Source organism: Dermacentor andersoni, chromosome 1, assembly GCF_023375885.2.
Source record: "Dermacentor andersoni chromosome 1, qqDerAnde1_hic_scaffold, whole genome shotgun sequence".
Classification (NCBI taxonomy): domain Eukaryota; kingdom Metazoa; phylum Arthropoda; class Arachnida; order Ixodida; family Ixodidae; genus Dermacentor; species Dermacentor andersoni.
The window spans coordinates 127,933,964-127,951,902 of record NC_092814.1 but is presented as its reverse complement, the minus strand read 5'-3'; the positions used below and the strand labels follow the sequence as shown (position 1 = coordinate 127,951,902).

The window sequence follows — 17,939 nt, the reverse complement described above, 5'->3', positions numbered from 1 at the left end:
CTCCTAGCGCGCGGAGGGGGTAGGGCCTTCCTCCATGTTTGTTTACAATGGCCTCGGCGGCCACAGGCACGGCTCCAGCTGACTGTCTCACATCATGCGTGAGACAGTCAGCTAGAGACCTATAGTATATGTCAGACTCATAGTATACGTATATGTCTTTCCTCCATGACTGGCGGCTCTCTTCGTTATGCTCGCGTTGCGAGACGCATGGTAGCGGCTGCGGCGATGTTTCTGCTGCACAACAATTCCCTCGCTTGACGCGTCGTGCCGACGTGTGGCACCCGCGTATTTTATAACACCGTGGGATGAACTTGAGCGCAAAGCTAAACATTGCTACCGTGAATGCTTCGCCCAACGGGCGAAACTGCCAATTTTTTGTTTCTTTATCCCTACCAAATTCCATCTTGACAGACCCGACAGTTTTGAAACAATGCACTGTGAAATAACCTATACAGCTACAAGTAAATAGGGTGATTTCTTACAACGTACGTGATAACCCTTAACATTTCTTACTTTTCCCACACATCGCCCTTTACATGTCCAACATCCCCTCCAAACCATTATCGCCATATCTCCTGTTCTCTCTAAACTTAAGTCGATGTTCGGAGTGAGAATTCTCCACCACACCTATAGTCGCAATCACGACCTTCAAGTCGTGGTCTCGCACATAAAATTAAATAGGGCATACCACATACGTTCCAGCCTGCTGAAACTGTATTACAGAGGCACCGTGGAAAAAAAAAAAAAAAACCACCGCAAGAGCAAGGGGCTATTAAGCCTGGTAATTCAGTCTGGTAAAATCCCCCAGAATGCGCTTCCTTTGCAATGAAAAACCAAACATATGTTAAAAAGAATTGTTCTATAGCTTAACTTTCATTCCAAAACCCGCATCGAGGAGATTTAGCCAAACCAGACCTGCGCAAGTAAAGGTTGTAGCCAGGACTCACTTTTGAATCCGCAGTAATACGCGACTGTCCTCGTCGTCGCCGGGTTTCTTTTTTTTTTTCTTTCTTTGTTCACAAATGCTGTTGCTATATTTCAGACTACTCTTAGGGTGAGAGGAGGCTTGGTGAAGCAGGAAGGGACGCGAAAACGGAAGGCGATTGGCGACGCCACCCTCACTCGCCAGCTCGCCGTGGCGACATACAGTTTGTGTGTGTGTGTGTTACTTTTTTAACCGTACAAAAATTTTAAAGATTGCTTCTGGCAGATAGCATAATTGTAATTATTTAGCTGCATGGTTCAAAGAGGCGGACATTAATTGCACGAGAACCAAAATGCATAATAGATTAATTAACTAATTTGTTAATTTGTTTAATTATTAATTGTAATTACATTATGGCACTAGTTGCAATGTATTGATTGTAGTCAATGAAGTCACCATTCGTGTTCACTTGGAATGAATTTTCAGGATGACACCAGTTTCGATATATTAATTCCCAAAGTGTGCGACGAAATACATGGGCGTTCTAGTTACTTGTGGGATTAAATTCATAAAACAGGGGTTTGTTGGAAAAGTGGAACAATAGTGCATTTTTACTGCAAGTTTCACGGCGCATATCTCGAGACCCGTGCGATTCTTAGATTTCGTTTCAAATGGATATGCCTTGCAAACTCACTGGGTATACACTTTGTAAATTGCAATGTGGGTCGTAAAGTAATAAATTAGTTAATTATTGTTAATTAGTCTAATATGCATTTCGACTTCTCGTGCAATTAACATGCGCCGCTTCGAGTTGTCTAGCTCATGGACTATAATTACTTTATCTGCCACGGGCGATTTCCCCCCCAAAAAATCATGATAAAAAGTGTATATCTGTTGACAGCGTATAACGGGTGTTTCACGTAACTACAACCAAGGTTTAAAAATAGAGTGTTACACCTTAGACGAATGAGACCACAGCTATATTGTTCGCCGTCATCTTGAGGTATACTCTATTATCCGAAGTGCGGTGAGTTAGCAAATTAATTACGGTTAGTTATGCAAAAATTTCAATATTCGTTTTAGGGCTAAGTCGTATTTGAAAGGTTGTAGGGCCGTGTTCAAAAACACCCAAAGAAGTTTTTTCCGTGACGTTATCTTTTACATGGCCTTTTCCCCCCTTACTAACAAGAACGCCAGCGAAATATGAAAATAATGACGTGACTGCGCTCTCGCGGGCTTCCTTCTCTCGAAAGACGATAGAAAGCGCTGCCATATCCAGGGGCATAATAGTACAGTGACGTCATTATTTTCATATTTCGCTGGTTTTCGTCAGAGCCAGGAAAAAATAAGTGTGTAACAGATGACGTCATAGAAACGACTTCAATGGGTGTTTCTGACAACGCGCTAGATTTTTTTTTTTTTCCGAATACGATTTGTACTTTAAATCTATTATTTATAATAATTTTGCATAGTTTAACTTGAGCTACTGGCAGCAATTCCTCTTCTTTTTGTTTTGGTTACATCGATACCGAGTCTAGAGGGTACCTTTTATTTCCAGTGGGTCCTCCAGCTCCGGCTGGAGAGAGCAAAGTTTAAAAAGGGGTTACAGTCATTAGTTCTGTAGCTTGTGTGATGCTTTCCATAAGGAGGGCCAGATGTTTTCTGAATGCTACTTTGTTGACGGGCTTTAGCCTAAGCACATCTTCGAGGCCGGGAAAGGGAATGCCTTCGGGCGAGTACAGAATGTTCCTGCAACGAGAAAAAGAAACAACAACAACAAAAAACAAAATTGGGAGCTTGGAGGTTGTGCAACTGCTGCCGTGTGCTGCAGCTGCAACTACCGGTCCACCGGTATAGGAACAGCGGATGCCTATACCGAGAACTCTAGCGGGGCCCACGGGCGCACACTATAGCCAAAAAGGCACGCAAGTACAGCCTGTGCTGCCTCGCAGGCTTCAACTACGAGGCAGCTTCTATGGACGCGCGAAATATCAGGAGGCAGGCTGCTCAGCATGCGTGATTCGGTTCACCCGTGTAGAAGTTATAACGCGTAATGCCCAAGCAGCTCTTCGATTACCAGTCGACAGAGAGAGAGAGAGAGGAAAAAAATCACTTCGTTTCAGTTCCCGAGTCTTCGCAGTGGTTAAGTCGTCCAGTGATCAAGTAAATCGCGCTCCTGCATCATCAGAGCGGGCACTCTGAGGGGAGGCTCAGAAAGACGCTTGGCGCCACTGGCTCGCCGTGACGTCATAAATTTTCATAAAGGGAAGCTTGGCTTACATTTCGTCCACTAATATAATTAACCCCTTTGCTCCAAAAGAATTAAAATATATAGTTACGAAAGAGCACTCTACCAGCCTAGATAGACTGATTTAATGTTACTCATTAGTGTCCCTTTAACGTGCTCGACCACGAAGTTTTCAGAGATTGAGTACAGATTAATATTTTTATAAAGTGATTCGCGGCATCACTTACTCGTGAAATTGCTGTATTATTATTATTATTTTTTCAATATTATCGCCCTCAGTTCTCAGCTGGAGACACGCACAGACGGAGCAAGGCGACCAGGTCATGTCGCTACGGGCCATACAGATTCACGCGACGGTACGGATCGCCGATTTAAGACGTACAATACAATACATTTTATTAACTCTCTCAAGGTTACATCAGCAACAAAGGGGAGAGGACGCAAGGCAAAAAGCTGCGTTGTTGCAGCTTTTTGTAAATTGTAAGTGCCATAGGCATTTACAATTCTGCCATAGGCAAGGACGCCACAGAGGAGCTGCGACAGCCCAGTCACGTCATGCTGGTCTGCGGACGTGTGAATCTAGCTTACTCCTAGAAACCCGTTGTGGCCTCTATACGACCAACTATCTGCCACGCACATCCGCTGTGCGGCCGATTTATGAATATTTTGAGGACGCAAAAGTCCCTGTCAGAACACACTACAAGTGCTAACAAACGGTTGTCTGTACAGGCTAGTCGGTTCTTGAACATTTAATTAGCCAAGTTGCGCTGCATAATTGTAACAAAACACACGCAAAAAAAAAAAATACAGTTGTGCGTCTGGTTGTGTTTCTCTTCGTGTGTTTCGTTAGAACTATTCAGCGCAACTTAGCTTCCACGTTACAAATGCTGGCGAACGTGCAAACGCGAGCTGGCGTTATCATGGCTTGTTTTCACACAGCGTACTCGTAAATCAAACTTGTCTAGAGTGGTCAATCAGCTGATTTGGACACAAAAAGACCACGAATAGGCATGCCGCATGCTTGGTCCACGCGCTATATAGAAAACAAGTATCTGTATACCCAAGCAATTATGCCGCTATTCAGGGTGTGTTTTTAGCTGCACCAACTTTTTTTAAAGATTGCCTATGGCAGATAGCACAATTCTAACCCTTGATCTAAATAACTCGATGAGGCAGCCATTAATGCTACGAGAAATCGAAATGTTCAATTGAATAATTAACGTAATTACGCTAACCAACTTTTTAATTAATTACTTTACGCCACACATCTCAATATGCGAATTATAGACGCTGAGTTCACACGGCGTATCCACTTAGGACGAATGGACAGCGCCAGTTCCGAGATATTAATTTTCCAAGTGTCCGACGAAATGCATTGGGGAACTGGTGCTGTCCAGAGAGTTCGTTCCAAGTGGATACGCCGTGCGAACTCAGCCGCTATAATTCGTAGATTGAAATGTGTGGCGTAAAGTAATTAATTAAAAAGTTGGTAATTAATTACACGTTGGTAAGTAATTATTCAATTGAACATTTCGATTGCTCGTAGAATTAATGGCTGCCTCATCGAATTATTTAGATCAAGGGTTAGAATTGTGCTATCTGCCATAGGCAATCTTTAAAAAAAGTTGGTGCAGACGAGAAGAAGAAGAAAAAATAACACCCTGTGGGTAGAGCTACTTAGGATGCCCGCGCAGTGCGCAGCCACCTGTCGAGCCCACTGCGACCACTCTCGGCAAGTGTGACTCATACTGTACGGACTCCTTCAATCGGCAAGCCGCCTTTCGCTGCCAGATTCGCCAAACAGCCGCTTAACTATAAACCGCGTGACAGACACTCGCCTTTGTCAGGTATTAGGTATAGAATACCTGTGAGTGATGTGTCTTGTCGGCACACCTCGCGGGATGGTAAACACCTTCTCCATACTAGTCATGATGTCGTTGATCATACACGTGATGAGGGGGCTGCGCAGAGAATTGCCCGACACCGCATCAGTGTTCGTTTAGCGGTGAAAGCCTTCAGCAAAAAAGAAAAGGCGCGGCACAAGTGATGAAACAAGATCACTTCTTTGCGCGGTCGCTCATTTGGCGAATCCAAATCTTGCAACAAAAGCTACCCGACGATAAAGCTCATTTCACGGGAGACGGGTACTGTGAGGCGAGCAGAGTGGCAGTAAGCTTAGAACGAGTGAAATTTGAGCAAGTTGGTGGGGATTCATGTTACGGAAAGACAGGCGTGCAAACACGGGATACAAAAAGGAACGAAGGACAACAAAAACGGCCGACTATCAACTGAGGAGGACACAAAACTTATCTGCGCATGCTCACGAGAAGGCAGTGCCAACCCGTCAGTGATGGACACGTGTGGACACTCGCTAAAAATAATTGTTTAGGCATGACAATTCCTGTTTGTGCAAGAGAGCTGACTTACGCACGTACTACCGCTATTAATAATGTGACATACCTCAACCATAACACGCACTTCGTTCTTATGTCTGAACAGAACTGCAGTGTAAATTTAAAAGTACACCTGCAATCGCTACAGTGTAACAATATCTTAGAAGGCGTTCCAACGGTTAACGAATGTTTATGCTCAATTTATCTCTGACTGATGGAACACCCTGTCTACTCAAGGTCTTCGTCGGCCTTGACACTTGACAGCTTTTCAGTGCTTTACTAACTGCTACGCGTTAGTATGAAATGCAGCTATAAAGCGGATGATAAATCAATGGGCTTGGAACATAAAACGTTTATATTCACTATAATATAAATATTTGAGGGAGGGGGGGGAGGGGGTCAGGAATTTACGTGCATGACATCTGCTGTCCGAAAACAGCGATACTTGCGCCAAACAGTTGACCCCCCGCGACGCCTATAGATGGTGCAGAAGTGCTCCCATAAGTCGCCATTGCAGGACGTGTGCTTAACTTCGTCGCCATGTTTGGATCCACCATGCGCCGGCGCAAAGAAGCGGATAGGGAAGCGCCAGCGACTGGTTCGAGCGGCGCTCCGACCACCGGCGCAGAAGCCTGTATATTTTTTGACAAATGCTTACAGAACTCGCCAAGAAGCCTCGATTACGCAGTGAGATGCCATGTCGCCTGCTCGCCGCCCTTTCCGGCGTCCTTGACGGGTCATAGATGGGAAGTTTAAAGAAAAGCTTACTTGGTGCGGGGTGCCTCAGCGACGTAGTGCATAAAACTCTCCGCCACTTTGTGGAATGTCTTCGCGAGATGCTTTGCCGACTCTGCGGGAAGAAGCAAGGGTGTACCCGGGAAATGTGAAGCCTCCTCACAAAGAGAGCGGTGCGTTGGTATACGAGCGATCTTTGCAGCTCCCAGGGTGGACTGAATACAACAGGCTTGTAGTATGCAACTTACAGTCTTATGCTTTAGTCACTCTCTCCGATATACTTTCATTATTGACTTCGTCACTTAGACACTTTCGTGAGCTAGTGTTTACCATTACAGTTTAAATACTTTCCGATTGTAACTTGTTCATTTGATATAGTAGTTTTTTTTTCGAGAATCAAAAATATATCCGGCCAAAAATGGATCACAGGTGAGCCTGCTAGGTTGTGCAGTAGTACTGTGACTCGTATGCCTCCACGCGCAGCCAATCGGCATGGTATGCGCGCATGCGCAGTGGTACCGCGCTCGGACCATGGAGATTCTTTTGCTGTTAGGGAAACCAGGGACAAGCTGGTATGCCAATATTAAAGCAGTCTTGTTTCTTTGTTTTAATTTGATAATGTACCAGCTTTGTTTGTTTGCAGGAGGAATTGTAGCTTCAACGTATTTTGGATGGAGCGAATTACTTTTTGCTTTCAGTGTTTATTCCAGACACTTTCTGAAGCTGAATACTACTTATCGCACAATTACGTTAGTTTTACCTGGTGCTCTGTTATTTAACTACTCTTCCTCGGTATTTTGTCTGGCTTACTTACCGATGCTCAGGCCATGATTGCGAAGCGTATCAGCATGTCGGCGCTCAAAGCGTTCGAGAGCGTCGGTGAGCCACCATGCCATTTCAGCCGGCGCGTAGGGCAGCACCTCTCGGTCGGCCCACATGCGAGCCATCAGCGCCCCGACCTGCGTCGCTGTCTTCAGCGCATTTGTCAGTTCTGCGGAGTTGGTGGACACCGTGCGGTGAGCGGGCCACACGCCGTACGGACGCGCGGGCTCCTGCCGGTTTGTATAAACGATGACATAAGTTTCCAGATACGTCAGCTACGATTTCAACGCCGGCGAATGCGCTATCGGTGTACATCTCAAACGCCAGCCAGTCAGCAATAACAATGCGTGTTCGCCTCAATTTCATGAGTGTGCGTGCCAGATGAGTGGTGCATTCTCGACGCAGAGGGTTCATGGCTATGACATGGCCGACTGTATATACGAGTGATGCCATGTGATACTTTCATGTAATCACGTTTGAGATGCGTTCTAATTTACTTTTATTAATTCGTGTAACTTTTTGACGACGGTACACCGACAGAGCATCAACAAAATGTTTTGGATTTGTAGTCGCTATAGCGGTGGCAAGGAAAATAGGCCAATTAAAAATTGAGGCACATTCCTTTTGAAGCATATTAAACGCATGAGCGCAAGCACGCGCACAAGGAACGCAAGAACGCATCAGTTTTTCTATAAAAATTTCGGAGGACGCTCAACCTTCGCCTTGTGGAACACGCTGTAATTAAAAATTCGCCGACTGCTTCTCACGCTTTCCGGCAACTGCAGCTTTTGTAACCGTAATGTTTTCCTGGAAACGCTGGCGGCGAACGCTATGCACAAAGGCGAGCTTTCTGGTTCTTTTTTTTTATGGCGTTGCAAGGAACCGAGCGGGCCACGCCGTTCCTACTGAGACGTACGTCAGACGGCAGCTGGAAAAGGGGTTTGTGTTTGAGTTTCCGCGTAACAGAATTATGTTTTCTCGTGTATTACAATCCGACACTACCATGTCTGTAGGTTGTAAGTCGTACTTTACGAATTTCCTGACGCATTTTATATTGAGAAATTCAGTTAGTTCAGTAACGTCTATGCGCCACGCGGAGGGCCTGCGTGGTTCGGGAGGATTTTCTCGGGCGCGGAAGCCGACACCGACGCCGGATTTCCTGCGACATGGGGCCCTTAACGCTATCACGTTAATATTGTTGGTCATGCTTTTATGCGAAGCCCTCGGCACACTTCCGCACCTTATTATCAGTTATATGAACAATCCAGACGAATTGTCGCGGTCGCCGTGAGTTCCGTCCAAACGGGATAAGATCGCGCTCGCGTGCCGTAAGCTGTGGGTGCGAGGGAAAGCGTGCTAGGGCAACGCCTCCTAGATAACACAAGGCCGGTGCACTTCGATCCGTGACGTCATGCTACCTTGCCCGACTGCCATAGTATCTAATGGGGACGCTCCCGATCGAGCCGCGGTGGTTTTGGAGTCATCGTCTTCGTCACGCTGGGCTTGGCAATGGAAATTTCGGTCCAAGTATATCACGATGTCCCAAATCGGAGTGCACCGGCCTTGTGTTATCTAGGAGGCGTTGGCTAGGGTGAGGTGAGAAAGATGGCGGCGTGATGCGCACCGTCATCTCGCGCGCACAATGTTGGAGGTCACTTGGTCAAACGTGCGGCGGGGGAGAGGGTAGGTGAGAGTGTGTCTCCTCCTTTAGCGCGGCCATGGCTGCACATGGTGTCGTTGAGCGTATACGTGGCCACACGCCCTATCGTTAACGTAATCGATGGCGGGTGCAATCACGGCAGCGTTCTGACCGCGTGTTCGCGGTCATCGAGCGAGAAATGTTCATGTTTGCCAGTGCTCACGTGGCACCATGCTTGTTAATTAATAAATGTTTACTGCAATTTATACGGCCGATAAAATTACATACTTTACTTTGTGTAGTTGTCTAATACTTTGTTATCGCTGTCAATGCTTCACCGTTCATGTGAAACTGCGACTTTTTTCGTATGCTTTTCGCTGCTGAATTTCAAGGAAGCAGGCTACCTAGGTGACGAATGTGAACATATTTTGCATGCGATGTCCGCAAGTAGTACATTCGTCTCGGTAAGAGTGCCTACGAGCAGTAGTGTGAGGAGTCGTAGCTCGCTGACAGGATACACGCTGTGACTTTCCTTTCGGCGTTCTTGTCACGTAGTGACACTGATTTGACAACGCAACAATTTGTAAAAGTTTTTTTCCCTCGCAAATGTTGACGTTTATATACTAGCTGCGTCCATCTGATAGCCCGGTTACGTCGTTGTAGGATGGTTAGCCTCGCACTTGCATGATGCGACAGGAGAAAAAAAAAAGCAGCATTAATCGCATGATGACTGTCGACTTTTGTTAGAGAGTTTTAGCGTGTCCGGTATACTTTACGGATTGCCGGGTTAGCGGAGGAGTAAACGTGAGGATGGATTGGTGGATGTTATGAGCGTCCCCTTTGGAACGGGGCGGTGGATTGCGCAACCAAGATCTTGCTATTATACTGCGTAATGTTCTACCTAGATTAAAAAAGAAAAAAACGGAAAACCCTATGAACTCCCACAACCAAATTTTCTGATCCTCCATTGCGAACTTTGCTTTTGTACGTTTCCATTTTTTGTCATTTCCTTGTAAGCAAAACGTGGATGGATGGATGGATGTGGATGGATGTTATGAGCGTCCCCTTTGGAGGCAAAAGATGACGTTAGAAGGCAAGGAAACGCTGGCTAAACTTAAGTTCAAGGTACGGTACGGTGCGTTTCTGCTATTTCTGAAAAATAAAACCATGCAAATATGTCTAGCGGACAACTTACGCAGGGCGTGCAGAAGCAGAGCCGCTTTAATTAATGCGCACCACAGGGTCTAGGCGACACAACGGAAGCGGTCGCACGTCAAATCAACACTTATGTGCCCGCCGCGATAGTTTTGCGGCTATGGCATTGCTCGAGGTCGCGGATTTGACTGAGGCAGCTGCTTTTTGACGGGGGCGAAATAAAAAAAAAAAAAAAAAAACAAACGCCCGCGGACTTTGATTTAGGGAAACATTAAAAAACACCAAGACCACGGTGCCAATATAATCCGAAGTGCGCCACAACGGCCTGCCTCATAATCCGATTGTGGTTTTGGCACGTACAGCCCCATAATCCAATTCAAGTTTAATGCTTCTGCCATGGTGCGATGTACCATGTGAGGCAACCCTCCCAACCCTCTCAGGGGTTATGAAATATGGCGCACAACACGCAAATGTTTTGTGTACTACGCAGACAAACAGCAGTGGTGCACGCAAGGTAACGGTTAACATCAACTCACCATTCTCGTGTTCACAAAACGTTGAAGAAATTATTTATTCGCCGTCAACATCACCGCTAGATACCGTCAAAGAAAACGGCACAGAAAGCTTCGCTTACATCGATTCCCACAGTGCGTTGGATATGCATAATTTTCTTGGACTGTGTTACTTTGGACTTTGTTTCTTTGTTGTTTTGTTACTTTTGTTTAATAAGTGTCCTTTTGTTTTTCGCCGTCCTGTTTTAGTATCGCGACGATATTTTTTTAGGGGGGGGGGGGGGCATTGACACGTGTAATCGTTTATCTTTTTTGGGTGACCGCTTTTCACCGTATAACAAATGTTATCGCTCAGCGTGGGACGCGCCCGCATGTATAAGAAGTTTTGGAATGTTATCGATGGTTGTATCTGCTGTCTGTTGTCACCGAAGCTTGCGTAATCTGACTGCATGTAAGTACGACGCGAATTTTGTAGAACTTGCTGGAAGACACGCAGGCGCCAGGGATTACTCTGGAACCTGGAACACGATGACTCGTGTATAAAAGCCGACGCGCTTGACCGGCAGATCAGATTTTCCAACTATCGCCAACTGTGTTCGCCGCTATCGTTGTGCTTTGAGTGTAACTTGCTTTTGTAGGCACAGGTTCGCCCAATAAACGGTTAATTTCGTAATTCACAGTTTTGCTACTGTGTCCTTGACTGTCCCTACCACGTGACAATATCCAGGAATGCTATCCATTAAGGTATTTTCTGAGCTACTGAAATCTCTATGCTCTGAGTTAGCACAAACATATTATCCTCTAAGCGTCTGCCTGGTATGAACCCATTCTGTAGTTCCCGGAGTGCATCATTTTTTCCACCCAATTCTAAATTTCTAATTTTATGGCTTGCATTGCCATGGTGCTACGCATGAGGTCGCGGGATCGAATCCCGGCTATGGCGGCCGCATTTCGATGGGGGCGAAATGCGAAAACAGGCGTGCGAAACAGGCACCCCTGTCAGGCAGGCAAGTTAAGGGCACTTACGGGGAGTGCACTTCGGGACCTTGAGTAACACTTTAGGCTACGCGGCGCTAAACGGTAAAACAGAGCGCACTCGCACTAAAAAAAAAAAAAAAAAAAAATGGCGACAGACTAAAATAATGTTTTTTGAAGATGTAGATTAAAATAAAAAAAAGCCTTCTAAAAAGCGATTGCTTTAGTTGTATTATAAATAAAAAACAATGTTAATCTATATTTACTCAACAAAAAAGGAAAATATTGTTATCATATAAGCGTTCCAAGTCAAGGTCGGCCAAGACCAATGCCTAGCCAATCCAGAACAAGATGGTGGCGTGCGACGAGGCGGCATTTGATCCTGCTAGAACAGAATATCAGCGAGTTCTGTTCTGATTATTTTGTTAAAAGCTGTTCAACAGCTAGAAGGAACTTCTGTGTCCTTTTTCTATGTATTACATTTTGTATCGTTGAAACCGCTGGCGGCGAGGCTAGGCAGTCGACCAGCAAAGTGCATTCCGTGAACGCACTTCTACCGGAGTGCATTCTTCTGCGAGTACACTCAGTTTGCGACGTTTAGATTTGGGAAAATGCACTTAAAACCGAGTGCACTCTCCGTAAGTGCACTTAACTTGCGCGCTTGACAGGAGTACTAGAATTAGCTGCACGTTAATGAACTCCAGGCGGTCCAAATTTCCGGAGTCCGCCACTATGGCGTGCCTCAATATGAGATCGTAGTTTTGGCACGCAAAACGGCATAATTTAATTTTTCTATATATCACCGACGGTAATGTAACTGTCCTACGAGCTCGTTCTATCCTTATCAATCTTGCCTTTGTAGATTAGGTTCATCTTGCTTTCATGCCGCCCGACTGGAATTCTCTTCGTTTTAATTGCTTGCTCTATGGCAATAGTCAGCAACTCCTGGCTACTTTGGACCGAAGTGTTTAATTAGCCATACTTGGACTTTATCAGGTCCTGTGGCTGTGGCATTAGGGACATCTTCTGCATTTTTCGAGTTTTCTATGCTAAATTTCGATCTCTCAGGCTTCTCTGTTGTTGCTGGATCTGTTTGGGTGTTAACTACGATTTCTTTTGTGCCGTAGTTATCCCTCATAACGTCTCTGATGTACCGCAGTGCATCGTCTCCTTCGAAGATGTTACCGTCTTCATTCCTTATAGCCGTTTGCAAAATTTCAGTTGGAGCTGCGAGTGCTCTTACATGGTCTCAGAACCTTTTTGGTGCGCCTTTGTCGCTTTTGCAAATGTTATTTACCCAACGTTCACTTGTGCATTTAACTTTCTCTTGCACGAGTTCGCTCGCCGCCCTTTTTTTTCCTCGGTATTTGTTCCAGCTAAGCAGCACCTCTTCGTGTAATCCCAACCTTTTTGGCTTCTCGATTATCCCTAGACGCTTGCTTACCCTCTTCTATAGCTTGATTTATTTCCTTATTCCACCACTTACGTGGTTTCCTCTTTCCGATGTAACAGTCGCAGCGCCGCCGCCATCTAGCGGCGGCGCTTCGAAGTCTCTTGCGTGGCCTCCGAGAATGCACTGGTGGAGCGCCTGTGCATATGAGCCGCGTACTGCAGCCGGGCTCCACTCAAGCACTTCCCTCTAGACACACTACGTCATCTAGCAGCGCCGCCGCGAAGTCCCTTGCGTGGCCACCGAGAATGCACTGGTTGCGCGCCTGTGTGTAGATCCGCGCATTGCAGCTGGGCTCCTCTCCAGCACTTCCCTGTAGAAGCACTGCGCCATCTAGCGGCGGCGCCGCGAAGTTTCTTGCGTGGCCTCCGTGAATGCACTAGCGTAGCGCCTGTGCATATGAGCAGCGTACTGCAGCCGGGCTCCACTCAAGCACTTCCCTCTAGACACACTGCGCCATCTAGCGGCGCCGCCGTGAAGTCCCTTGCGTGGCCACCGAGAATGCACTGGTTGCGCGCCTGTGTGTATGAGCCACGCACTGCAGCTGGGCTCCTCTCCAGTACTTCCCTGTAGACACACTGCGCCATCTAGCGGCGGCGCCGCGAAGTCTCTTGCGTGGCCTCCGTGAATGCACTAGTGGAGCGCCTGTGCATATGAGCAGCGCACTGCAGCCGGGCTCCACTCAAGCACTTCCCTCTAGACACACTGCGCCATCTAGCGGCGCCGCCGTGAAGTCCCTTGCGTGGCCACCGAGAATGCACTGGTTGTGCGCCTGTGTGTATGAGCCGCGCACTGCAGCTGGGCTCCTCTCCAGCGCTTCCCTCTAGACACACTGCCCATCTAGCAGCGCCGCCGCGAAGTTCCTTGCGTGGCCTCCGAGATTGCACTGGTGGCGCTCCTGTGCATATGATCCATGTACTGCAGCCGGGCTCCTCTGCAGCGCTTCCCACTAGACACACTGCGCCATCTAGCAGCGCCGCCGGGAAGTCCACGTGTGGCGTCCTAGATAGGTGTCGCGCCGGCGCGTGCCAGCACTGAGAATTGTGGCACATTCGACTGGTTCCTACCGCGGTTCAACTCGGTTTGCAGCGATGCGGAGCCCTCCATAGGTTAGAACCTAGGAAAGTCTGCCCCAGCCGAACGTGCTAGCTGCTCTCAGAGCATTCGGAGTGGCTACGTGATAGAGCTCTTGTGGGATTTCGGTCGCGCTCCCAGGTAGGAGATGGGAGGGCCTCCAAGCTGGAGTGCGTCGCTCTCATTGAACCAGGCGAATGTAAACGGCACCACGAGAGCACTGTATATATGAAGCGCTTGAAATCTACCAGTGGATTGTCCCATTAATCCTTCCCTCCCCGCAGGGATTTGTGGCACATCGCGGTAAAGCGTCGGGCTATTGTGCTTTAGGAGTCTGAGTGACGCGCGTACGAATCCACCTGGCACTTTATAAATTTTAAAGAATTTTCTTTTTTAATTGAAAAGCGCCATGAGAGAGGTTCGATAAATAGATGCCGCCACACCAAAAAGTGCGTGAAGTATCCAAAGAATGCTAATCGCATTCAAGAGGCTGTAAGACAATTTGCAGGGCTCTTGAAACTGTGCAAAACTCACACCGAAGGACACAGCGAGGGTAGGCATCCCAGCAGCGAAAGCGAACGGACCGTCGTCTGAATGGCCGGTCACGGGCAGCGCCCTGCAGGCAAACAAACCGGGAAATTAGTCGATCATCCCGCCAGGAACGCAAACTGCCTTGATAACCTAGACCTCTCGTTGTTTAGCTTTCCTGCGTAATGGTATCCGTAAGATAATGGAAACGATAACAGGTGAAGGGAGCTTCGTGACGTTGTGCACATGTGGCGTCAAGTATTTGGGAATTTTAGAATATAGGCACACAAGCTTAGAGTGCCCCAAGCGCTTTGCGTTCCCGGATTACCGGAGCCGCAAGCCTTGGTTCCAAGCTTGCATTAGCGTCGAGCGCCTGCAACGCCGTTGCAGGCGCTCGACGCTAAAAAAAGAATTGCTAAGTGTCAAAGAAGGTATGGCAGTTTTCGCAGAAGTAAAAATAATAATAATAATAATAATAATAATAATGATAATAATAATAATGATAGTGATAATAATAATAATCTCCGATTTCGCTCAAATTTCCACAGGACAATTTCCTGTCATCGGTTATATGCAAAAATGCGTTGCATTATCTTGTTCCAAGTGCAAAAGCAAGCAGTGAATAGTGATATATTGAATAGTGAATAAGCAGTGAATAGTGAATAGGCTGCGGAGCTTGGCCTGCGCCGCACAAGCATCAGGTTGAATAATGCCTTTCGTTTTTCTATGAAATAAGAACCAACCTGCAGCACTGCAGAAGAAACACAGGTGTTTTTAAGTAAGAAATAGACGAGGTCTGATTACGGCGCAGGTGAGTAAATATGGCGTTCTCTTGCTGGACGCTATGTCGCAGGTCTAGTACGTCATGTTAGGAATGGCCGGCCGGGGTGGCAACGTGCGGGCTATTTCAGCCCGCTGCACGTGCTTCGACCTACCCGCGGTGGCGGCGCCCTTCAGAGAACGAGCGAGGACGACAACGCTAACCGACTATGCGCCGCGTTTGGAGGATCGGTGACGACAGCAGGGCTGTCCACGTTTGGCGCCCCGTGCATTGTTGGTTAATTTGCCGGGTCGTCATGGTCTCTCTGCGGCAGGGGGAGCCGCCTGGCAAAAGGGTGCTTTGCGGTACGGGGGCCCCAGGATTCGTCACAGTCTGCTGACACACGTGGCGACTACAGGAAAAAGGCAGCTCTGGAATTTAGCGGCGCCGGCTGGGGTCGGGCGTGACCACCTGACTACGGGGACGCCAGACAATGGATACCACGACGACTGCGCTGCAAAGGTCGTCTGCCCTCGAGAGAGCACTGAAACCTGTGCGGCACATGTGTGTGAGCCCTCCTCCTCCAAAAAGGTGTGTAGTCTGCGATGACATCGAACGATGTCGTCGAACGGAGTGCTTATAAGCAGCGATTATCGGCTGCTAGAGGGTGCTCGTTGTCGTGCTCGAAATGTACCCGTGAGCTGTGTGCTCGATTGCTGTATGCTTCGTCTTGCGGGCTCCATTGGGAGCCACGCTAGACTGTCGATGTATGTCTTGTTTAAATTGTAAATAATGTAAATAAACCCTGTTCACCTAATTCCTCCCAAGTTCCTCTCTACGACCTTCAACTCCTTCATATGGTGGCGGATGGATGGATGGATGGATGGATGGATGGATGGATGGATGGACGGATGGACGGATGGACGGATGGATGGACGGACGGACGGACGGACGGACGGACGGACGGACGGACGGACGGACGGACGGACGGATGGATGGATGTTATGAGCGTCCCCTTTGGAACGGGGCGGTGGGTTGCGGCACCAAGCTCTCGCTATTATACTGCCTAATGTCCTACCTAGGTTAAACAATAAAAAAGAAAAAAAAAAGCACTATGAACTCCTACAACCAAATTTTGTGATGCCCTATTGCGAACTGTGCTTTTGTACGTCTCCGTTTTTTGTCGTTTGCCTACTTCTATTCCACCAATCCTCCAATCGCCTCTTACTAATGCCTACTGCGGACATGTTTACTTTTCCACTGCTCTCGCTGAACCCAAGTGCTTCAAGGAGGCCAGTGGCACCTAAATCGACCGCTGGGTAGACGTCTTCATATTCTAATAAAACATGCTCCATAGTCTCCCTAGTTTTACCGCAGCAAGCACACGCTTCTTCTTCTGTCTTATTTCTCGCTTTATAGGTGCGTGTTCTAAGGCATCCCGATCTCGCTTCGAAAAGTAATGAGCTTCCCTTTGAGTTATCATAAATTGTTTCTTTCCTGATTTCGTTTTTCCTCTTAAGTAGTTACTCATGGCAGGTTTCTTTTCCATTGCCGCCACCCGTGAGATTATTTCAGCCTCTCTGACGAATTTCCGCTTGACCTTCTTTGTTACTGTGTTGCCCACACTACAGGCCACATACTTGCTGGTAAGCTTCCTAGTTCTTTTTTTCCACTGTGAATCAATGTTTTTCCTGTACAGATACCTGAACACTGTCCCAGCCCATTTACCTTCCTCCATATTCCTCAGCCGTTCCTCATACTCAATTTTACTGCGAGCTTCCCTCACTTCAAAACCAGTCCCACCCATATCACACTGCACAGCTCCATTTGTAGACTTCCCGTGAGCGCCCAATGCGAGGCGACCCATTGACCTTTGGTTCCCGTCGAGTCCTGATTGTACCCCTGATTTAAAGCAAACAACCGCATTTCCAAAAGTAAGTCCTGGTACCATTACACCTTTCCACATACCTCGGAGGACCTCGTACCTATTGTATCCCCATAGCGCTCTGTGCTTCATTATGGCTGAATTTCTCTTCCCCTTCACTGTTATTGTTTTTTCCTGTGTTTCCAGGTATCTATTGCCTTCGTTTATCTATATACCAAGTTATTTATACTCTGTTACCCGAGCTATTTCCTGGCCCTGTATCTCCACTGTCTCCACTGTTTTCATTGAATACCATAACACCTGATTTTCTAACACTAAATTTCAAACCTAAATTGTTGCCTTTCTGTCCACAGATATTGGCCAGACGTTGCAAACCACTTTGCTCGTTAGCTAGCAACACAATATCGTCCGCATAAAATAAACCTGGAAGCTGCTGCTGTACTACTGTACCCGCCTGTTTGTATGAGAGATTAAAACCGATATTACTTCCTTCTAGCGCCCTCTCCATCCTCACCATGTACATCATAAACAGCAGTGGGGATAAAGGGCACCCCTGCTTCAGTCCCTTGTTGATATGAACTTTCTCCTCGCTCCTCATCCGTTCCCATTAAACGCAAATGGTATTTTCTAGGCAAATCTCTCTCAAAAGCTGTAGACAATCGTCACCTAAGCCTTCCCTTTTCAGAATATCCCACAAAATGTGGCGGTCTACGTTGTCATAGGCTCCTGTAATGTTAAAAACGCCACATATAACGGTCTGCTTTCTACTTTAGATATTTCAATACACTGAGTAAGAAGAAATAAGTTATTATCTATACGCCTACCTATTCTGAAGAGA

At 47.0% G+C, this 17,939-nt stretch overlaps 1 protein-coding gene and 1 long non-coding RNA gene across 2 annotated transcripts in view; both read right to left on the bottom strand.

Annotated features, from left to right (window-relative positions):
• Positions 1-1,790: 1,790 nt before the first annotated feature.
• Positions 1,791-6,417, bottom strand: LOC140215250 (uncharacterized). The gene is made up of 3 exons (XR_011892196.1): positions 6,335-6,417; positions 5,039-5,134; positions 1,791-2,674 (listed from the first exon to the last, which is right to left on the bottom strand). It is a non-coding gene; the product is annotated as an uncharacterized lncRNA (long non-coding RNA).
• Positions 6,418-7,107: 690 nt separating this feature from the next.
• Positions 7,108-17,939, bottom strand: part of LOC126544148 (N-acetylated-alpha-linked acidic dipeptidase 2-like) — a 47,423-nt gene continuing 36,591 nt past the window's right edge. The window contains exons 8-9 of the mRNA XM_072287885.1: positions 14,463-14,544; positions 7,108-7,353 (exon numbers count right to left, since the gene is read on the bottom strand). Of these exons, the coding sequence (XP_072143986.1) occupies positions 7,108-7,353; positions 14,463-14,544 (328 nt within the window). The remainder of the gene's footprint in view (positions 7,354-14,462; positions 14,545-17,939) is intronic.